General features: G+C 35.9%; 1 protein-coding gene and 1 long non-coding RNA gene across 2 annotated transcripts in view; one reads left to right on the top strand and one right to left on the bottom strand.

The window, feature by feature from the left end:
• LOC137194677 (uncharacterized) overlaps nucleotides 1-24,300 on the top strand; it is a 51,239-nt gene that overhangs the window by 18,401 nt on the left and 8,538 nt on the right. The window lies entirely within an intron of this gene.
• Nucleotides 1,834-8,536, bottom strand: LOC137194672 (GTPase IMAP family member 9-like). Its single transcript, XM_067606769.1, has 3 exons — nucleotides 8,417-8,536; nucleotides 6,260-6,321; nucleotides 1,834-2,841 (listed from the first exon to the last, which is right to left on the bottom strand). Exons 2-3 carry the CDS (start codon nucleotides 6,303-6,305, stop codon nucleotides 1,937-1,939), a joined length of 951 nt encoding a protein of 316 aa, XP_067462870.1. The 5' UTR covers nucleotides 6,306-6,321; nucleotides 8,417-8,536; the 3' UTR covers nucleotides 1,834-1,936.

Here is a 24,300-nt window from a genome sequence, read left to right as displayed (position 1 = left end):
CATCCCCTTCCCAACGTGTAGGAGAACCTACGGTGGCTGCGAAACTTGTGAAAAACACAAAAGGCACTCTCTAGAGCCACTGTTTGGTTTCCCCGTTCTGGGCTACTGTGGCAACCTGGTGGGTTCCATGGAAGAGGACCTACTTTCTATGTAGATATAAAGGGCTCATTCTAAAGTAAAACACAACAATTCTGATTTCAGGTGATTATACACTAATTAAAACATACTTATGAATATTATATTCTATTTCTGCCAAGTCCGTTGATGCCACTAAATTCTACACACTGGTCCTTCAAGTACAGTACTTGAGTAAATGTACTTAGTTATTTTCCACCACTGCACTTTTTGAAGGATATGTTTATGTTTTTTTTTAAGTCTGTTTAATACAATACCCACATCACCATATTTTTTGTAGTTTTTGTAATAATTCATTGTGTTCATACCAAGTGATCTCTTACTAGCGAAGGGAGAATAGGGGACAAAATCTACAGTCCTGGTTCTCTGCAGAAATATATTCTAAAGTTCAGCAGAAGCTAAAATCAGGCTTCAAAGTGTGTATTTTTCAAAGTAAGCATCTTTGTGTCTGAAATGCCCTTGTTGTTCGCTGCAGCTCAGCAACGCTCCTGGCAGGATTTTTTTTTAACAAATAGTCATAATAAGATACATAGTAAATGGAATGAATTGCATTTTATATTGCACCTTTCTAGTCAGTCAACCATTCAAAGCGCTCTATGACCATAGTCATGGGATTTATGGAGATATTTCCACTAGAAGACTGCTCTGAAATCCTTCTCTCCAGCTGAAAGGGAGAAGGAGGGAAGAAAGTGGGAGGATGGGTGTCACGGTTAAATGGGGATCATTTTTGAAGGATACAGCAGAAAGGTCTATATACATACAGTACATTATATACAACCTTTGTATGAAGTTTGGTGTTACATACAGTACATTATATACAACCTTTGTATGAAGTTTGGTGTTATTATCATTTATTTTACAATAATTATCAGTCTTATATGTATAATTCAGTAGTGGGGATGATCTATGAGGGGAAGGAAAAAAATGGAGTGAGAGTGACAATTTAGTGATAAAGTGCTGCAGAAAAATAAAATCGAAACTAAAATTTGTAGCTCTGTACTGCAGTTTTTCCTTTATTAGGGTCCAAGGACCTAGCGGTTCACTCACACTCTCCATTCAAATATATGAGAATTTTTCTGTGTCCAGCTGCAGTTACTTATTGTCTCTACACATCTGACAGCAGTGTTCAATGTTTACTTTTTTGTCGAGAAGTATTTAGTTTGTTCCTAAATGAAAAAAATTAGGAGCACACAGAAATTTAGGAGCACACTGAAAAATGTTAAAGTAACTGTTTATTAAAGACAACAATTTATCACATACATATTTAAATGCTTTGTGTGTGTGTGTATGTAAATCAAATTGTATGTTCTCTTTAGGGGTGCTTGATTATGGCAAAAAGCATAATCACAATTATTTTTGCTCAATATTGACATCACGGTTATTTAACACGATTACACGAAGCCCCACGACTGTGCAAAGGCGCGAGGGCCCATTCAATGCTGCTTGCAGCTTTAATTTATCTTATCACTGGCTCAGGTAAAAATACAACAGAGTAAACTTAACTGTTAAACACACAACTGCCTCATCTTACACAGCAAAGAACTAAGTTTAGAATAGACATAGCACAGAGGAATTTAGAACATGTGTGAAACAGAAACTAACGCTAAACTGAACTTAAACACTATCTGAAACATGTATGATATATTCAAGAAATACATCACATGATAACCTACTATTCAGTTTTCTTTCACAGTTGCCATGCATGGTAAGAGACTGATAATTTGTTTTGGTTTTCATGCTGCTCATGTGTTTGTATTATCTTCTATATCTGTCTCGAAAGGAGGAAGTGAAGTGAAGCAATTCATGGAACAACCGAAATTAGCCAATTGATCCAACTCGTGGCTTTCTTTAAGGCCAGATTTTTTTGTTTTTCCTTTTGTTTTATAATTTCCTTTTTGCCCTCATTTTCAAGTTCTTCCATTAATTTAGTCTGCTTCTCAAAGTCAGCCTTCACTTCTCTCAGCATTTGCTGATACTTTTCCTCTATTTCCCTCCTCAGTATCTCCTGCTCTTTAAGCTTTTTGTCTTCTCTCTCTTTCAGGATTCGTTGTTTCTCCTCTTCTATCTCTCTCTCTGCCTTTTGGAACATTTCGGTGGTGTAGTAGCTTCCACCATTCTGCTCATTTATATTTCTTATCTTATCGAGCAGCTTTCTGACCTGAGAATGATTCTCCACCTCATTATTGAACACATGATACTGGTTGTTACATTTGGTCACAAGTTCCTGCAGATCTTCGCTGTCCTTCAAGAGCTCCTCAATAGGTTTCCCTTTGAGTAGGTCACCATGGGTAAAGAGAACCATGCTGTATTTGTGTATTTCCTTACCAACGGTTTTCTGAATCATTTGTATTGTTTGCTTTTCCTCCTCTGTGAATCTGTCAAGTCTGATGACAACCAGGAAGATATGAGGTCCAGGAGAAGCATAAGAAATGCTCTGGGCAATATCTTCAGCTGTTTCTTCTTCAGTGGTGTTCTTGGTGTCAAACAGGCCCGGAGTGTCGATAACAGCAACCTTTTGTCCATCCACCTCACCGTAAGCCTTTTCACAGTGTTGTGTCAAAGATTTAGCAGAGAATTCTGATTTGAAGCTCCTCTGTCCCAGAATGGTGTTTCCTGTGGCGCTCTTCCCAACTCCAGTCTTCCCCACCAACACAATCCTGATCAGCTCATTATTGTTGTAGGCTGTGGAAGGTTTAGACCCAAACACTGAAAAAAAGGACAAGCAATTAATGCAATGTGTATTCATAAAATGTGTTCAATTAGTTCACATCAGGGATGGATAACTGTGGTTGGAAAGCCTCAAGTTGTGCCTACAGTACAGTTTGAGGGTACATGAGTGTTTCATTTTTATTTTATTATTTATTTGTTTGTTTATTTAACAGGGACAGTGCACATTAATAAACATTGCTGTAACCAGAGTTAGCCAAAAGGATATTTTACTAGAACTGTTTGTCTTGGTGAAAAACATACATACTGTTTTAGACACATTTAGTTGCAAACAGCATTGCTTTAACCATGCTGTTACGTGAGCCATGGAGTTTGTTCATTAGCAACTTGTGTCATGCTGCCACCATGTACATAAATAACTGTGTCATCAGCATACATTCGGATGTTGGTGTCAGGACATACAAATGGGAAATCATTGATATATAATGTTAATAGCAGTGGAACAACAACAGCCGACTTCCAAACACTCGGAAACATTCCCTGAGAAATTGAGAGGTTAATAATTTTGGTAATAGGATTAGTTAATGTTATACTGAGCTCTTTGAGCATAACTGCATCCATACCAAATATATCCTTGGCTCTGGATGGCTTAAGAGATCTAATCATTCTGGCAACCTCTGATTCAGTGACATTCCTTATGCTGAAAGCCGGTTCCATTGTATTGACTGGACAAACATTTGTGTACTCAGGTGTAAAACATTGTGCAACGGTAGCTACAGAATCGATAAAGTAGTAAGTAGCAGGATTGTTTGTAAGCATTCCTTTTACTTTAAGTTCAAGCAGTTTCCTTTCTTTATTGCGATGTCCTGTTAGTTGCTCAACTCCTTGTTGGTCAAGCTTCTTAACTCTTTCTTTCATCTTTATTTTTAATTATGTGGTTTCTATCTTGTAAAAATGGCCCAAAGTTATTGTTCAATGAGAATTTTAAGAACCATAATGGATTATTTGTACTATTTTAATATTTATAACTTGTTCTTTGATGTTGTCTTAATCATTATGGTTCTAGTGCCAAAAGACTCAACACACCCAATACACATACACTGATGGTCCTTCCTCTAGGTGTAAAACACAGTGGATTCATGTGATCTGCAAAAAGTTTGGTAGATAAAATTTACCGCTACAAAGTCAGTCTAAATATGGCTGAATTGTGGTTCATAACTGCAAACTCGGTATTTTAACATAATGACTGTTTATTGTACTGTAAGATGTTAAAGAATGTGTGTTAAAGACATTAAAATCCTGTTTGTAAAAATCTGTGTTCACCTTTATATTAAAAATAGCCCTGAAAATTAAACATTGATGAAGTGTTGATGTAAATTCTATATCATGACTCAAAAAAGGGACAAATTGGATTATTAAACTCAAATCATGAAAACAATAAATATCTATAACCTATGCAAGGATTGAATCAACAGTCTTCAGCTGTGCAATGGATTCAATAGGTTAAAGTACAAAAAACAAAAAAGACTCATTGAGCCATATTTTCCTGAAACAGGGTGCAGGCACTGATCCAAGTCTTAATTCACGGCGCATGCCCCGTGTGTGTGTGACCAATTTTGCAATTTTCCTGACCACCAGTGTTGGTGCTACTCCTGCACAGCCAGGTGCAAAGTGGAAGAAGAGACATTATTAGTGGGAGGTGAAGAGAATCAGCAGGTGGAGTCGGGAGAGCTTCAGTAATGACCAATCACATGAGCTCCTCTTATCCCCTTTAAAGGCAGCAACAGGTGAGAGAATAAAGAATTCACCTCTGTTAAGCACTTGAAGTTCCAAAATATAAATTCAGGACACCCCAAATATTTATATACTGTACATAAATTCAATATATGCTGGCAATGTTAGAATGAAAATAAAGCTGATGTGTTCTCATGTGTGGTGCCTATTTTGCACAAATAATTAATAGCCTAAAGGATAATTGATACATTTAAATTCTGTAGTTCTACTTCTCTTCATATTTGAAAGTCCTCATTTGTAAAACTAGTTCGGACATGTGCACTCAATACAGATACCTTCCGTAGCTTGCAAGACTCTTTATTCTAATAATGATTAAAAAAAATATTCGGATGGATGATATTATTGGTAAAAATCTTCCTTAGAAATTGTATTTCGATTCTCATGTTATTCTTCAGTAAATGAAAAAAATGTGTAGCTTGTGTAACTGAAAATGACAATTATTATTATTATTATTATTATAATTATTATTATTGTTCATGTAAAGCACTCACTGCTTGTAATTACTTTGTTGTAAAGCACTTTTAGCTGCATTTCTTGTATGAAATGCACCATACAAATAAAGTTTATTATCTATTATCATTATTATTATTATTATGTGATTTTGGAGACTTCTGTGTGCGTGTGCCTCCGCCAAATGAAGCTACGAAAATTGCCCTGCATCTGCGTGTACGAGAACTTAAGGTGGTCTGACCAGGTTAAATGGCTGCATCCAAAGAGCTTTACAATGTTTTTCTGCTGCTCACTCACCCATTCACAGACTGCCACTTCATAAATCTATGTGATACTTACAATTTACTATTTCATTTAGCAGATGCTTTTATCCAAAGAGATGTACATCTGACAACTGTTACATCACAAGCAGGGATCTAGTCAGGAGAGAACAACACAAGTACGTGCCATAAAGCTAAGTTTGAGTCTGATAGGGCGTAGATGCTAACAGGCGGTGCACAGGGTTAATGAATAGAGTGCAGAGAAGCAGTTTTATTTGGGGTTTTTTGTGTTTGTTTTTTTGTTTTTTCTATACCTTCAGCCCATCAAGTGCAGAGGTGTTTGTGAGAGAACCAAGTCTTAAGTTTTTACTTAAAGATTGAGAGGGACTCTGTGGATCGATCAGCGTTTGGTAACTCGCTCCACCACCAGGGAACTACAGAAGAGTCTAACTGGCGACTTAGGGCCCTATTGTGGTGGTGGTACCAGGCACCTTTCATTGGCATAGTGAGCAGGAGGGAGTGTAGACCTGAATGAAGGAGTTCAGGTAGGCAGGAGCCGTTTTAGTAGCTGTTTTGTAAGCGAGTCAGGGTTTTGTACTTAATGTGGGCAGCAACTGGGAGCCAATAGAGGGATATGAACAGCGGGATGACATGTGCTGTATTGAGATGGTTGAAGACCAGCCGTATCACTGCGCTCTGGATTATCTGCAGAGGTTTAAACATACATGCAGGGAGGCCTGCCAGTAAGGAGTTGCAATAGTCAATGCGTGATATTACAAGAGCCTGTACCAGGAGTTGTGCTGCATGCTCAGACTGGTAGGGTCTGATCTTCCTGATGTTGGACAGGACAAACAGACACAACTGAGCGATTGAGGCCACATGAACCTTAAAGGTTAGTTGGTCATCGATCATGACACCCAAGCAGACTTTATGGGCATGAGTTGGGTACTTACACATTGATGTTATGATCATTGTGAAAGCAGTCCATGCAACAGTCATTGTCCACAACCGAAACCTACAGAGAGGAAACAGTAAAGTTTTACTGATGAATCGGTTAAGATGTGAAGAAAAAAACAGTCATGTTGAAAAACTGAAGGCAGATTAAAGATCCAATTTTTAGGATTCATGACTAGAATAATCAGCTGCAATACACTGATGGCCACTAGAGGCCAAAAGCAAACTGTGCCTGTATTGAAGTGAATGAAAAAAAAGCAAAACGTCTTTCTGTAAACATAAAATTGACAAGCGGTTAGGCTATTAATGGCTAATTATGTTTTTAATGTATTATTATTATTATTAGTAGTAGTAGTAGTAGTAGTAGTATTAATAATTTATTAGTAGTATTAATTATTAGTATTATTAATTAATTATTATTATAAGTATTATTATTAATAATAATAATAATAATAACAATAATAACAATAATAATAATGTGCTTTACATGGTTGAATGTGGATTGAAACTTCAGAACTGTAATAAAATCAGACAATTACAAATGATACAGAATGGGAGAATTTAATAAAATATCAAACAATAATATAAGACAAAAACAATTTTAAAAAACAATAATAAAACAGACAAGACTTTAGAAGCCATACTAGCCAAACTAGTAATTACACTGCATCTAGATGATCTATGTATATCCTCTGATCATTCTGATCTCCGACATTCCGCAGTGACGTCGGGTTGCACCTCTCCAAAAGTTGACTCTGGTTCAACTTTCCAGCCGCAGTCTGATGTGGTGCCGCAGCGGCAAAAATGACTGTAGCTGAAATGCACTGCCCCCATTCAAATGATTGGGAGGACTGGTGTTTTCCCCACACCGCCTGATTTGGTCTGAATATGGCCTGACAAGGGGATGCATTTTGGTCCTTTTATTAACAAGGGGATGGCATCCCCCCTTAAAATCACCTACTGTGTACATGGCTTTGCATACCGGAATCTCCGGCTCCCATTCTACTTGTTCTCTCAATGATTCTTACAACGGTTATTATGCCAACTATCTACAGTTTACAGAGCGTAGTGACTATGACAGTCAAAAGTCCTTATGAGTCATTTATGTGTCTGTAAACACAACAACAGCCTCAGCTGTGCTTCTCCCCCCATGTCAGCATAAGTGTCACTGGCTCTCTTCTTTAGAACCAGTCTGCTCCTTGTCTATGACCACCGCTGAGAGACATTAAACAGAGCTTCTAATGCCGTTGTTTAACACTTGCTTTTTGGATTTCTCCCAACAGAGTTGGAGGGCGCATATTGCATGGACTACTCAGCCCCTCTAAAGCCCTATAGATAAACTGAGGGGACAAACACAAAGTTAATGTGGTGGCCTGTATACACACCTTCAGACAGTGTGTTCAACGAGCTGATGAAACCATGTCTCAGTATGTGGCAGCTTTGAGGGCCTTAACTACATTGTGTAGATTTGGAGTTTTGGAGAAATAGAGAGTGAGACGATACAAGATCAGCTAGTTTCAAATGCTTATCTCAGTGCTGTAAAGGACAAGTTACTACTGGAGGAAAATCTCACACTGGACAAAGCTCAGACAATCACATGCTAGGTGGAGGCAGCAGTTAAAAATACTAAACTGTTTTATTCAGCCAGAACGGTCTCGACTGTATCAGTACAGGCTGTCGGCACAACACATGCTCACATTCACTCACTAACATAACACAGTGGAGTTTCACTGCAGCCACCCTCGAGAGCAGGTGAGAGAAATAAGAGAAGAGCAAAAGTGTCAGTAAAGAGGCTCATGGCGAAGCATAAAGCTTATGAAACCTTGATACAAGTCAAACGAAAGAGGAAATGATGAGGGGCGCATCTATCTTACCTTAATAGTTAGTGTGTCAATTATTATTATTATTTTTTTTATTACTCAAGTAGTCTACATTTTGTTTTCATAAATACCAATTTATGTTTAGGAAGTGCTGTATTAATATTTTTATACACATTTATACATCTAACCTCTGGACATTAAACTAAAAGAAATTGATTTTTCTACTGATTCCTATAAGTTCTCAATTTAAAAGCTCAGTATCGCCATTGTGTCATCACCAAGTTTTAGTCCACTAGATGAATGAATAATAATGAATACAGTTATATATTGACTTACCTTGTTTTACTATGCTGCTTGTTTTTGTTTCAAAGAGAGACGAGCAGATCTGCTGCTGAAGTGAAGCAAATTTCAGACTATCTGCCACGATGCCTCTGCACATGACTTCATGCAACAAACCACACCCATAAAAAACTGTTGACACCAAAGTATGATGTTATTCATCCTTTATAAATAATACAAAAGGACACACGTATAGTCATATCACAAATACTATTTATTTGAGAAATTCTGTATTGGTTAGATATTTTCTGTTCATTCTCCAGATTTTATTGGAAAGTTTATTTATTGAAGGTGTCATTACACACGTAACTACAGCATGATCTGATATGACTATATCATAATTTTTTTGTTGTTTTACATCGCTTAGACTTATACCTGATATGAAATATGTTTAGGATACATTACTCTCCTTATATCCTTTAATTCATTTGTTGAAAGAAATTCTAATAGTCGTGTTGGTTCCTGTACTTTTCTATTTTTACATGAACTGTCATATGTGCAAAAGATTAATTGATTATTCAATTCTCCACCTAATATAAATTATTCCTGTTGGAGTCATATCAAGTATTTTCTGGATTTTATTTAGGAATGCTACATCAGATGAAGGTGGGGCATAAATATTAATTAATGTATACTTATTTCCAAAAATGTCACATTTTATAATCAAGAATCTACCCTCTGATTCTGCATAGTGTGAAATTAGATTAAAGGAAATCATTTTACTAATAAATATTCCAACTCCTCTGCTACTGGGCAAACCCCAGTGGAAACCCCAGTAGAAAACCAGAACACAGAACATAACTCAATATGACATAGACAATGGGACTCAAGCAACAAAAATGGTAAAAGAAAAACTCACACATACCATTGGGAACTTCCCAGCTCTAGACATGCTTCACTGAGCTGGTTACTCACCCCATGATGTAAACAATGGCCAAAGAATATGCATACCAGTGGTTTCCAAAATTTAATAAGACATTTTTGTACTTCATCAGCAATTTCATCATAATTTGATAATAAAGCTGAAATCAATATAAAGGGAACAAGGAAAAGGGGAGAGTGGGAGAAAGAAAGGAGAGAGAGATGTGACAAGTAAAAAAAAAAGATTATAAGGGGGTTGCAGAGTATTTAGGAAAGGGAAAAACAAACAAAAATAAAAACAAAAAACGTAGTTTTCAACTCCCCCTGTGTAATTCATTCAACATTTCCTATTAAATAAAGTATATACAAAAGCATCTAAACACATTCCTCAATATATAATATCTCATATTCCTCCTCCTCATTATCTACCCCATTCTTTATTACAATATCTGGACCCTAGGTTTAGAAGAAGAGAAATAAAGAAGATAGAAAAGGAATATCGGTAGACCTTACAAATTACCTTATAATAATAGGCCAAATTATTTCATTACTTCCACAGTTTACGCGTAAAAAGGTCCACAATTAACTTCTTAGTCTATTACTTTAGTCGAATATTGTCCTTACATGAGTTTGATGTTTTTCTCTATTTTTGCATTTCTTCATCTTCAGTATTCTTAGTCTTAAGAAAGAGACGGATGTTTCTTAGGGAGCTCCAGTAGAGCCTCCTGTGATATTACAAAGTTCATTCTCTCCATCGACTGATGGATACCGAAGTTTGGTTTTATTGTCCAGCTTGTGTAATTGTTCTCTCGGAGGCCAGAACGCTTCTCGTTTTCTCTATAGCTGTGTCGAGATCTCCGGGATGCTTCAGTACTTTTGGGTCTCAGCATTTTGTCCTCGTTCCCTCACAGCTTTGAGGATCAGTATTTTTTTCTGAAGGTGATGCAGTTTAAATATAATGGTGCATGAGAAACGCGCATTTTCTTGAAAAGGTCCGAAGCGGTGAGCGCTTTCAAAGTCATATTCCTACAGTTTTACTTTCCACTCATTATCCAGGAAGGAACCAGGAGCATCCCCACGTTATCTTCCTGCGATTCGGGCACATGGCGATTTTCATATTGATCAATATTATCCGTTGTAGGCTGAAGTTAATTTCCAAACTCCGTTATGCGGCGTTGATGAGCGCCTTGTTCAACCACCTGCTCATGCATATCGCCTGTTCAGCCCAATCGCCAGAACAAAACGTTGGCATTGAACGTTTCTGCAAACCACAAAAGCGTTGAATATATACGTCCCAACACGTGTAATACGTAGCATATTAACATTTCTGCCCGTTGAATAATGATGTTTTATGGTGTGAGAACGATGTGGTTAAGGTCTGGTTAGGTTTCGGCACAAAGACCACTTAGGGTTAGGGAAAGATCATGGTTTGGGTTTAAATAAAATAAAAAATAAAATAAAAACGGCTGCAAATGTCCCGATAAAAACACCCACCCGTTTTTGTCGGTTGAAACAGGAAGTGGATATTGGTTTCGAACCGTACTCTGATAAATTCCAACTTGCTGCCAAGAAACTTACTAACCATCCACCTACTCCTCCTCTTCCTCCTGATAGGAGTCAGCTCATATAGATCTCATGTGAACTATGTCACTTTAGAAATGTTGATATGATACGTTTTGTTGAAATTTTCATATATGTTTTGTAGAAATATTAATATGCTACGTTTTGTATAAATGTTGATATGATACGTTTTGTTGAAATGTTAATATTCTAGGTATTACAAGTGTTGAAATGTAAATATTCAACGTTTCTGTGGTTTACAGAAACGTACAACGCCAACGTTTTATTCTGGCGACCAGGCCTGCCTGTTAGCCTCTCTTTTTTGGGGGGGGGGGGGGGATCCAGAGTATCAACTCTTTGTAACACCGATGATGCAAGTGTGTTGGTAGCTGTTTGGAGATTTAGAAGTTTGTCTATTTTTCTTTCCAAATCATCCGTCCTTGTGTTTGCCCAACGTCAGTCTGAGATCTTGTAACATTAGGTATCGCTGAAAATTTCAGTATCCATCTTTCTTAAGCTGTTGTAGATCCAGCTCAAATATTAGAACATTCCCTTTTACGTTGTTTTGCTGCTGGTGAAGTTAGATCTTTAGATCTCTAATTTATTTGACCATTGCACACCAAGGGGAGACTCTATAGCTTCAGACCTCTCACACCTCACATGCTCTCCCGTCTCTCGTCTTGCGTCTTATGTCTTGTGCATGTAAATGTACTAATGTTTCATGTAAGCCTGACACCATCCTAGGATAGTATATACCATCTTATATCTCAAGGTATTATTATGTATGTTTCTTGGTAAGAGATTGTAAGAAAAACCTCGTGGTGGAAAATATGAAATGAAATAAAGATAAATACACAAAAATAAATAAGACAAGGCATATTTTGCTTAACGTCCCACTGTAACCACCATGATACGAGGTGTGTGTCACAGACTTGTTTTAACGTTACGTAAATGTTATAATTGTTTTTTTGCCATCACAAACAACATCACAAAATGACAATGGAGAGATGATGCATTTTCATACACTGACATCTCCATGCAATTCAAACTTTGCTATTTCTTGTTATTTGCACTGCTGATAAATGCAAAAAAGAAAATGTTTTGCAACAAACCAAATGCTAGAAGAATTATTATTCATATCATAACCAGGGATGATCATTTTTTACAATAAGTCCAAAATAGTTTGTGTTCTCACTTTTGTTAAAAAGCTGTCTCTTATTGGGTTTTGCAGGATTATACAACATTTATATCAAAGACAAATACATTTGCCATTTATAATGTCCCATAAAAGAACAAAGACATGTATTTTCATAGAGAAGTGGGTTCAGTCTTTTCTTAAATGACAAATGAATGTTTTGTCAAAGATATCATGTGTGAATTCAACTTTCTACACCACTGTTGGTCTGTTAGTGTGAATTTGTAAAATGTAGAGAAATCAGTTGATTGAAAAGCTTTTATTATAGCACCCCCATGTGGCCAATCAATGTAGTTTTTAAGACATTTGAAGTTGCTGGAGACAGAAAAGACAAACACACACACACACACACTGCATTCACAGACACATACTGAGGTCAAATAATTGAAACTAAAATCTGCATTACAACATTTTATTGACATTATTAAGTGTAGTTACATAAAGGTACATCTTGTTAATACATTTTGGTTCTGACTCACCAACATCTTTTTGAACCAGGTTCAATCAGTTTCTCACTTTAAGGCAACTGCATGGAAGCCACCTTGATACGATCAGAAGGTCAACGAGAGAATGATTCATTTAATCGATTGAATGAATATTTCATTGAATGAATAGCTTTTATTTAGTGAAGTCTGAATCTACATGTGAGCTAGAAATGAACTGCAGCCACTACAATGTCCTCTTAGGCACTGATAAACACATATTTCTATTATCATCTTTAAAGTTATGCTAATACAAGACATTACATGATTAATTCAAGAGGATACATTATACATTGCTGTGTGTCTTTATTATAAAAACAGTATCTTTTTAATGTACAACGCATGTTAAAGAAACAGTTCAGTCATTCTTTATGTTCATTCAGTGAATCCACAACTGATGCTCAACACTACAGACTGTCCTCTGTAGGTGCTTTGTTAAATAATCATTAAGGTGCAAATGAAAAATATGTCATCTCATGTCAGTGCACTGACACAAAATTTGACTTTATTTTGAATCTGATATGTTATAAAGAACAGAGATTTTCCAGAGACTTGACCAGGGACCCAAGTCAGGCTGGGTGCTGATGAGGGGCGGAGTGGGAATAAAAATCCCCCAACTCACCTTGTGCCCTCTGACAACTCACCTGTGCTCCACAGTGAGCAGGTGAAAGTCATGAGCTGGCTGTGGGAGGCAAAGCACTGGAAGTTAAATGTTACTTTATGTATTTATGTCACATCGATCCATAATGTTTTGAGACATTATAATGCTTCAGACCGGACAGATGGCACCTACCAACATTGGACAGGACTGTAATATGTGTTTTACAGTTACGCTACGAGATAATGATGTTTTATTGTGACAACTCTGTGGTTCAGGTCTGGTTAGGTTGAGCCACAACAACAGCTTGGTTAGGGTTTGGAAAAGATCATGGTTTGGGGTAAAATGATCACTTGAAACATAGTTAAACATGGTAACCAACCTTAAACACTTTGGCCGTTAGATGGTGACTGTAACTCAAAGATGACCACCTTACCAATGGATGATAACGGCCTGCTGAGCCCATCAGGAGGTAGAGTAAAGCCATTTACTAGGCTGATAACAGCAAGTTACTTGCACATAAAGAATGATTTGATTGCTTAATGATTGTCATTCAGTCGAATAAATTTGTGGAATTCTGGGTAATGTAGTTGGATAAATGAATCCAGTGTCTACAAGTGTGTTGAGAAAGTTTTGAAACTAAATCCAGTCAGTTGTGATTTAAAGTGTGACATCATTAGATTATTAATAGTGAAGCATCAGTGTTAGAGCAGCATGTTACTGTTGTAGCTGCTGGAGGTGGAGCTAGTTTCAACTACTTTATATACAGTTAGCTAGTTTAGTCCAGTGGTTCCCAACCTAGGGGTCATGCCCCTCCAAAAGGTCAGCAGATAAATCTGAGGGGTGGTGAGATGATTAATGGGAGAGGAAAGAAGAAAAAACAAAGTTCTGATACACAAACCTGTTTTCAGTTTTTGGACTTTTTCTCTAATCTTTGATTTTTGCTGAAATATTGGATCATTTGAACATTTATTGAAATGAAAGCATGTGAGAAGTTTAGAGGGAAAAATCACTATTTGGTGGAGCTGTTAACAACTCATAGACATGTGAAATGTGACCCCGACTACACACTGCTTTTTGTAAGACGTCAAAAGCTGAAAAGGTTGGAAACCACTGGTTTCATCTTTAACAATGTGTTGTATTTTAAAAGCTTGTTATATTATCCATTGTGTCAAGTCTTCATCTGAAAAGTAACTAAAGCTGTCAAATAAATGTAGTGGAGTAGAAAGTACAATATTTCCCTCTGAAATGTAGAAAGTAGCATCACATGGAAATACTCAAGTACAAGTACCTCGAAATTGTACTTGAGTAAAGTACTTGAGTAAATGGACTTAGATATTTTCCACCACTACACTTTTTTAATGTGTTAACATTTTTTCAAAGTCTGTTTAATACAATACCCACATCACCACATGTACACCGAGTTTTTGTAATAATTCATTGTGTTCATACTGAGTGATTTCTTACAAGTATAAAAGAGATGGTTTAGACCTTGTTATACTTATAAATAATGTTTTGGTCCAATGAATCCTGAGACAGCAGTATTGAGAGTAATCCCTGAAGATTGTAGACATTCATACTTATGAAATATTCTTTTGATTACAGCAGAAATATGTAACTGGACATTGTCTCAGTGAGGATGAACCTTCCACAAGAGAACAGAAAAACAGGTTAAAGTGTATGAAATAGAAAAAAAAACATTTGAACTGGAACTAAGGACAAAAACATTTTTAAAAAACAATCTGAAAGAATGTTTTAGACCTATGAAATGAACAAAAAGAAAGAAAAAATAATGTAAATTTCATGTAATAATTTTCTTAAAATTATGAATCCATCCGGTCTTATTATTTACTCCTGTTTTATTTGTTCTCTTAGTTTTTGATTTAGTTTTTTTGTTTCCTGTTTTTTATTTGTTTTCTGTCTCATTTCTGGTGCCCAGAAAGATTAATGATCTTCATTCTTTTAAGATCACTTTTGTACATTTTAAGTTTGATGTTTCTCCAACTTTCACAAACACAATGTAATTTATTCCCTCTCCCCCAGTTTTGTATAAAGAGATCTTGGGAAACGTATCATATCATCATTTAATCATTGACTGAAATGTTGTCTTTGAATCTCCAACAAGATGTACAATAAAACATCATGTGACACATGAGCTTTAACCCCACAGTATATACAGTGATAGATATTTACTAGTCTTATGATCACTGGGTTCAGCTATCAGACATTAATAGAACTGGATCCTTCATGGATAGAATTCATATGTATATGTGAGTAAAAAATGAAATCTGATAAATTAACTATAACCTGCACTGTTTTCTACCATCAGTGATCTCTGATACTTCAAATACAAATACTTCTGATACTCCATTTTAATCAATAAATAGACTCAATCTCAAACATTCAGAAACAAAATAGTCATTTATCTTTTTTAAAGAAGAATTTATCAACATCTTCTTGACCATCTGTGGCACTAATGAACAATTATTGATCATCTTGTGTGATTAATAACACATATAAACTAATATTGCAGAAATAAATCCAGTAATAAAACAATAACTAGCAAATATGAATTATCTGCTATTGTTACAAAATACGCTCAACAACAAAATATTGATTAACACCCAACTTCTATATTTATAAATCAGACCAAACAAGAAAATGAAAAAAGTGAATGTGAAGATTTACAAGAAGTCACAGCAGTGAATTAAAGCTTTTTCAGTCCAGGATCAGAAAGTCTTTGTTGTTTTCTGGATTCAAATGTTTTGGAATCTTTGAATCTTTTATTCCAGTTTCCTTTCCGACCCTTCATCATACATGAGACTCATCTGACCACCTGCTGGCTATAAAAGTGTAAAAGCAATCAGAGTAGCTGCTGATCCAAACCTTCTCTGTGTTCTTCATCACATTTGGTGTCTGTATTTGTGCACATATTGAACATATTAAATTCTCTCACTTTTTTGTATTTTCCCTCCTTTTTTCTGGGTATAAAAGTCCTGCAGGACCAAATGACAGCAAGAGAGAACTTTTTCTATCCTGTGTGAGACGTTCCATCCACATCATTATAAAATTTTTCACAGCATTCTGTCAAAGATTTAGAGGAGAACTCAGATTTGAAGCACCTTTGTCCCAGAATGGTGTTTCCTGTGGCACTCTTCCCAACTCCAGTCTTCCCCATCATCACAATCCTGATCAGCTTATTATTGTTGTAGGCTGTGGAAAGTTTAGACCCGACGACTGAAAAAAAAGGACAAACAATCAGCAATGGTGCCACCAAGGGTGGCCAGGGGGGGCCATAGCCAACCTGATACAATCATTGCCGCATGCAACATTTAAGTAGTTTTTATGTTTGTTCATAATGAGCATTATACATGGTAAATTGTCCCACTCGACCTCTTCCTGTCCTTATAAATCAACACCTTAAAAAAGAAAGACTTTTTCTTGCTAATATGTGTTTAGGGACTGTTCATTATTTATGAGAGGGAGGGAGGTGGTGCAAAACGGGGGGCAGGGTTTAACTAGGAAAATCATTCAGGCCTGGAAATATAGCATGAGATATAGGCCCAGTCAGGCCACTTTTTAAACGGGCGTCTGGGGGTCCCCCATTAGGGAAATTTTAGTTACAAGGACTTGATTTCCTGCATTCTGGTAAATTTTAGTGCATGTGAATAACAAACTAATGAGCCAACAACTGCTTAGTACAACGTACTGTGATGAACCTTAAATAAAACCAAAGGTGAATATCATTAAGGAGGGAGACGACACAAGTACTAACTTTTAACTAGGGCTGCTCGATTATGACAAATATCATAATTACGATTCTTTTGGTCAATATTAAGATCACGATTATTTAACACAATTATTCATTGACACATGGAACAGAAATGTTTCCATTTTATTAAACATATTAATCCACACTCCAATACATCTCATGGAGAAACCTTGCAGCTATTTAAAACTCCCGGTCCATTTATGTGGCATTTAGAGAAGCGTAATCTGCAAAGACAGTTTTTAAATCACACAAATATCCTGCTGTACATGTGTTATGAACTTACTAAAGGTATCTACATTGATTGATTAAGGCCCCCATTCTGTCTGTGAACGGCCCGTTTAACTACAGACAGATTCCCTTCACTTGCTACGGTAAGTGAAATCAGGAAATAAAATCGATGAATCAATAAATACAAACATTGTCTATTTTGGTTCAGTAAATTTCTGCTGTCAGTCAGCCTGGTGAATGCAGTTTGCCTGGCCTCTGTCCGTCCAGCTCCCCAGGAGTTGCAGCTGACAGACAGCCTGTTCAGTGGACACTAAGCACAGGTCAGAGTTGGTGTGGATCAAACAGACAGAGCGCACTTACATGCTGCTCACGTCTCATTTTTCTGTATGGATTCCCAGTGAGAGTGAGTTTAAGCTTTTAAAGAGGGGTGAAAGCGCACCGCTGTAATGGAAAGGGGTGTGCTGGATTTATAACACAAGACAAAATCATTGCACATCATTGCGATCTGGAATGCGGCACGATAATCGTTTTATCTCAATTATCTTGTTTTTATAGCCTAATCATTGGAAGCCAAAATCGTAATTGAAAATAAAATTCGATTAATCGCCCATCCCTACTTTTACCAATATGAATTAGATAATAAATAACAAAATAAACAACTAATATACTAACAAAATAGAAAATGTTTTGTACCTGCAGGTTGCTCTGAAGTAGTGGGCTTCTGTACTACTGTGGCACCAATTCTACACTCTCCACCTTCAAAAAGAAAAACAAGCAAGAGCACAACATATCTTTTAATGTACCATTATAATACAGTTAACAACTCTCTCCACCTATTCAAAGAACAGAGCAAGAGCACGATACCTACTCATTTTACTGATATACACAGCACTGCAGCCATCCTCAAGTATAAGAGAGAGAATTAAGAGAAGAAGAAGCAAAAGTGTCAATAAAGAGGCTCATGACTAATTATAAAGCTTATCAAACTTTGATACAAGCCAAAAGAAAGAAGAAATGATGAGGGGTACATCTTTCTTATGTTTTGTTTTTATAAATACCACTTATAAATCTAACCTCTGGACATAACAGTGAAAGACATTATCATTTTTCCACTGATTTCTGCTGTGTTCTTGTCTTATGAATGTTTCTTATTCTCGGTTCTTTCTTGGAAAAGAGATCTTAACCTCAATGAGATGTCCTGATTAAATAAAGATGAAATAAAAATAAAATATATTAATAACATAGTTCTGTTATTTGCATTTTATTTCCAGGGACAATTTTAGTGTAATATAAATATGGTCATAGGAAAAACCACTTAAGATATTTAGGGAAAGATGGTAGGAGGATATCGATGCGACGTAGAATATTAATGCCTCACAAAGTGCAGATAGGAGCTTTTGTGCTTGGTGCAAGTTGGAAGAGGTTCTACAAAACGATGCTCTAAATTAAGTTAATAATTAAAATTACATTAAAAATAAAATTAAGTTTGTTTTCAGGTGAAAAGATGTAGTAAATGTAATAGTTACTACATTGTAGTATACTAGGGTCAGAATTCCTTAAATTCAGTGTATTTGCTTCCTCGTCCACTGGAAATGAATGTTCAGTGATTGTGTAACTCACTCGTGCTGTAGCCTCTCTACACATCCAGGATTGTAACTTTTCTGTCACAACGAAGGGCGGGATTATCTTGCAGACAGACTGAATATGAGCAGCCTTCCTTGTTCTCATCATCCAAAGTGAAATCCGTCAATCAGAAAATTCTGCAAATAGGAGGTTTTGCGCTTTGGCCATCGATATCTGGAATAGGCCAAATTTTTGAGCTTACACACATATCAAAGAAGATTCCTAATTAAGAGCTGAAACTTTACTTGTGTCAACTGAATCCTGATGTTCAGTTTTACTTACATTTTATAACTTATGACCCAGAATATACAAAAAGTAAAATATATAAACTTTTTTATTATATTGCAGCTGATACACATTTTTGAACATGGAGAATGTGGTGTCATTGCAGCTGAAACATTAGTTTGTCTAGCCAGGTGAGAAAGGTAACTAAATACCAGAGACACAGTATTATTTTTCAGTCCAACTGCTTTTAATAAATTACTAAAGCGTATGCATACAGCCACCCTGAGCTCTGCAGCAAGAGGAGCCCCTTGAACAGTTCACACAAACATTTTATACTTTCAGCCTCCACCCAACATAACCGTTATACAAGCACCTTGTGTACAGTCACACTTCTCTGTCTGCAAACACCTGTTTCCTGTAAGATAATCAATATGGTGTCATGGCTGTCATGTACAGCTTCCTGTTCTTGCAATCAGTTCCCCTTTTCCCACGATCACTTCTTCAGATAACCTTTTTTATTTCTTCTTTTCATTTCACTAATTTCAGCTACACAAACAAGGTGTGAGATCTTACTTAAAACAGAACAATGTAGTTTCAGCATATAAAAAGTCACAGATAAGGTCAAGGGTGCCTCATCTTCTTTTAAAGGCAAAATTGATCAGTTGAATACACTTCTACACTGGATTAATGATCATCAAAGTATTAATACAATAATATAGTAATTTCTCCAACAGTACACTTCTAACATCATGTTTTCCTCCACATTGGAGAGCTGGAATAAATATTGTATGGATAAAAAAGTGATGTTACTTTATACATATGGTACATGGTTATGTACAGTATATACAGCCTGCTCAAATATACAGTCATGAATGAAATGTTTACATGTTATTGCACATTTTGTATTTTAGTCTAAAATAAATATATATCATTTGTAGGTAGAAATAAGACAATATACAAGACAATGCAGTATACGTACAATATAGGATAACGTTTGTATATATAGAACCTTTCAAACACAGAGACGACTCAAAGTGCTTCACACAAGTTGAAGAAATGCATAAAAGCTAAATAAAATAAAAGAGACCAAATAATAGCAGATCACTTATTATAAAGTCATAATGCAACTACAGTGCAATAATAAGATTCCTCAAATTCAATTAGGAAAAAAAGGGCAGTAGAGAAATTAATAATGCAAATAATAATAATGCCTTGAAACATTTTTAAAAAATGCAAATTTAAGAATTTTATGAAATTTTAAGAATAGAAACCTTAAAAGAAATGCAGAACATCATAGTTTTAAACTGGATTTAACCTTCACATACTGATCATATTCTGACCCTTCACAGTGTTTCCTCATAATTAGTCTCTATACCAAACTTCTGCTTCACTGTTTCTACAGGGTGTGGTTGCTCGATGTGGACGAGATGCACAAAGACATCTGCGTCACAGATGAAGGTGGTGGTGTTTTTCTGCTTAAAGCATAATCAGTCTCTATACCAAACTTCTGAACCGCGAATCTATATTTCATACATAAATACCTCATCAGTCATTAATAAAGGGGTGATTAATCCTTAATGGAGCTTTATGGTTTTACACTATTTGTTTATAGAGAAAAAACATTTACAATCACACTGTATTATGTTCCAATGTTACATTAAACAGGAGAACATATCAAACACCATGATTTTCAATGAATGTGAAGAATGCAACAAGATTTTTGAATAAATACGAGTCAAATTTAACCCAGAACACCCTCCATGTACAAAAACGTGTATCAGCTGCACTATAATAAAAAAGTTGTAATATTTCCGTTTTTGTATATTCCAGGTCACATAAATGCCAGGCTGAAGTAACAGTGTTGAAGTTGCTTTTATTGCTCTCAAATATACAAATGGGTCAAATTTGACCTGAACAGTATGCAGTTAGTCCATTATCCTTCTTTCAGCTCTGGGCTGCACAGTAACTAAACGCTGCTTCTCCATGTTCAGTTTGTACTTTGAGAATAGTTAGCAGCCCATTTTAATATTTTAAACATATTACAAACCTTATTTTTGGTCTCTGGTCAAAGTCAGTACTTTTGCCCTGATTACAAGACACTAGACAACAGCAACATCAACAACAACCAAGATGATCACATAACTAATCATAATGTACACCAGGGGCATCACTAGAGAATTACAGTTAGGGAGGCTAAGCCTTTATCAGGGGGCTGGGGCGAGGATTTTTTTTTTAAATGGCCCCAAAATGTCTGTTTGTCATGAATTTTTAGAGTAGCAATAGTTGTAAAATCAACACAATAGATCAGTCTCTTCATAGTTTGTAATAGGCACAGATCTAATGTGACTTAAATGCTTTCTATCCACTTACAAGAGGCATTCATGCTTTTTTCTGTAAATGTGACCAAAACCAAAAGAGATAACCTTATTAAAAAGTTTCAGATAACCAAAACAAGCAGGATTCTTCTGCTGGATTTTCTACAATAGTGGACTCATCAGGTCACTGGAGCAATAAAACACTAAATGAAATTTATCCTCACACAAGATCATAAGATCACAAAAAACACTGTCCTTCAAGATTCAGCTGAGTAAAGTTTTGGCTCTTAACTAAACACACAAGGACGTTTGTCTACTCTCTAAATTATATTTAATATCTGGCCCAGAGCAGGAATCTTCTTTGATATATGTGTAATCACTAACATTTGTCTTATTCACTCTTCACTCTTATCCTCCTACCATTGTTCCCTAAATATCTTCAGTAGTTTTTCTATGATTATATTTATATTGCACTAAAATTGTTCCTGGAAATTAAATGCAAATAACAGAACTATGTAAGATCCTTGCTAGCAATAGACATTTTTTCATCATCTTAAATTAGTTTCACTTTAAACTGTGAAGCATCATGTGACTGCAGGAACTACAAAATAAAGATTCCTTTATCATTTACTTCCAGGTCATTAGTAGTTTGCTGATTGATTATATGAGTAAATATTAATCTTTTTAGACTCTGCTGAGGTCAACAGTTGAATAAGCTTCCATTTGGGCTTCTGAGGTCAAAGGTCAGAAGTCAGTGCAATGATAACAGAGCAGTACAGTGATGAGCTCTGCTAAGGGTTCAAACTGCATGTTTTCAGTGGAAGTTGTGCATTAATGTTTCTGATAAAGACAATAAGCTCTTTAATGAAGAACATCCTTTGATATTCACACATTTTGTTTTCTGGATTTGTTTTGTTTCTTTTCTTTACACCAGTTCTTTGTCCTTTTAAATTCACATTGTTAGTTTTTTCTGTTGTGTAAATGTAAATATTCTACATACGATTGTCCTCATCTCTCATTTTTCATCTCGTCTCATTTTGTCTTTTTGTCTGTTCTCTGATTTGTCCTTTATTGCAACACACAGTGTTTATATTTAGTATTTATGACATTACACATTTTTTGAATGAACATTTGTTTATTATGAAGTCACTGACTGTCTATATTTGTCTTTTTACTATCATTTTGTTATTATGTGACAGTTTGCAGAAAGATTTGTGCACCTAAAATCATCATCATCACAACGGTCATGATGAAGGTGAAGTTTCATCTTGTTCTTTTTGTTACTTTTGACATAAACTAGACTGACAGCAATGGAAAAGCATTAACATGTATGTTTGTTTTGTTTGTTGGGTTTTTGCAGCTTCACCACTGACAGGAAGAGTCCAGCAGCATAATGTGCATGTTGTTCAGAAAAAAAAAGAACAACGCAGCAGAAGCAGCACGAGGCTTTGAAGTCAAGTTAGCATCTGACAAACATCAGACAGCAGACAGAGAAGAACAATAAAACATCAGAATATTTCCAACACAAGTGATGAAAAAAAACTGAGTGAGAAGAGTTTCCTCTAGGAAAGCATAGAACACTTAAAATAAAAAGATAAATGTTACAACAGCCTCCTCTATTCTCTAACAGAAGGTCACCTCCTCTTCAAAACTGCTTGGATAAATCTTTCCAGAAGCCTGACAAATCAAATTTACTTCTTCAAGGGCAACTTTAGACATTGTGTGCAATGTAATAATACTTACAACTGCAAGAGATTTAACCATTACAGGTAAAAAGTTTTCTATTGGCCAGTTTATAAACTGCATCTTCACAAATATAGTCTACATGTTGACCTGCTATTGTGGAAAGAACTACACAGCCATCAAAACAGGAAATCTGAACTATGTAATGGCCAAACATGGCCGACCATCCTCCCTTCATTTTTTTGGCCTTAAAAAAGTAGACTTCATCAGAGAAGATGATTCTCCAAACTATCTTTCCCAAACACAGATGTTTTGGATTAACAGGCTCAATGGTCAAAACAACAGTCAGGAGCCCAAATGAACAGTGAAACATGTTTTTCTTGCTGTAATCATTCCTCCTGTTCATACTGACCAGTAGAAGATCCCTTCATAATGCACTTACAATGGAAGTGATGGGGGGCAAAATCCACAGTCCTCCTTCTGTACAAAAATGTATTTAAAAGTTTATCTGAAGCTAATATGAAGCTTCAGCGTCCAAATGAGTCAAATCAAGTAGAAATCTTTCAACGTTACAGTCTTTTTAGTGCCAAAGTTCCTCTTTTTATTACTATACTTCCACCGCAGCTCAACAGGGAAACACTGTCCGAGGAAACACAAAGAGAGAATTTGATGCTAAAAAGACTGTAAATGTGTCAGATATCCACTTGATATGACTAACTCAGACTGATGAAGCCTCATATAAGCTTCACATCAACTTTTAAATGACTGTGTGGACACACTGTGGGTTTTGGCCTCCATCACTTACATTGAAAACATATTTGAAGGATCTTTTAATATCCAGTATGAACAGGAGGAATGATTACAGCGAGGAAAACCTCTTTCAGTGTTCATATGGACACCTGACTGCTGTTTTAAGACTTAAAAAACTGAACGTGTCTTTTAATAGGATTCATACATAGTTTGTTATTAATGATGTGAATGATGAGAGAACAGTTATTGTCAAAAACTAAAAATGTGCAGAACTTAAGTTTCAGTTTGTAGCTGAGTCTTCAGTAAATTGACTTTATTAATGATGAAACAAATCATAATCAAAACAAAAAGGAAATTAAATCATCTTCTCAGATGATGATAAGACACTGATCTTTATGAGATATGGAGGTGGTAATTCGTAAATGTTTTTTGTCTTTGGTGACTGTGATGAATTTTACAGTTATGAAGGCAGAAATTCAGAATTAGAAAAACTCAACATGTTGGTCTGATCACTGAATCACTTCCAGGTTACACAAGCAGACTGAATGGAAACAATGAAAACAACAAATGAAGCTCACAGCTGTGTGTG

Source organism: Thunnus thynnus, chromosome 12 (assembly GCF_963924715.1).
Source record: "Thunnus thynnus chromosome 12, fThuThy2.1, whole genome shotgun sequence".
NCBI classification, from domain to species: domain Eukaryota; kingdom Metazoa; phylum Chordata; class Actinopteri; order Scombriformes; family Scombridae; genus Thunnus; species Thunnus thynnus.
Note: the sequence above shows the minus strand (reverse complement) of the source record. Positions and strands in the feature narration are given on the sequence as shown.

Coding starts and splice junctions, on each gene's coding strand:
- LOC137194672 (XM_067606769.1), bottom strand. CDS start 6,305: ATGACTGTTGCATGGACTGCTTTCACAATGATCATAACATCAATGT. Junction 2,842..6,259: donor AATGATCATAACATCAATGT/GTAAGTACCCAA, acceptor CCTTTTTTTCAG/TGTTTGGGTCTAAACCTTCC.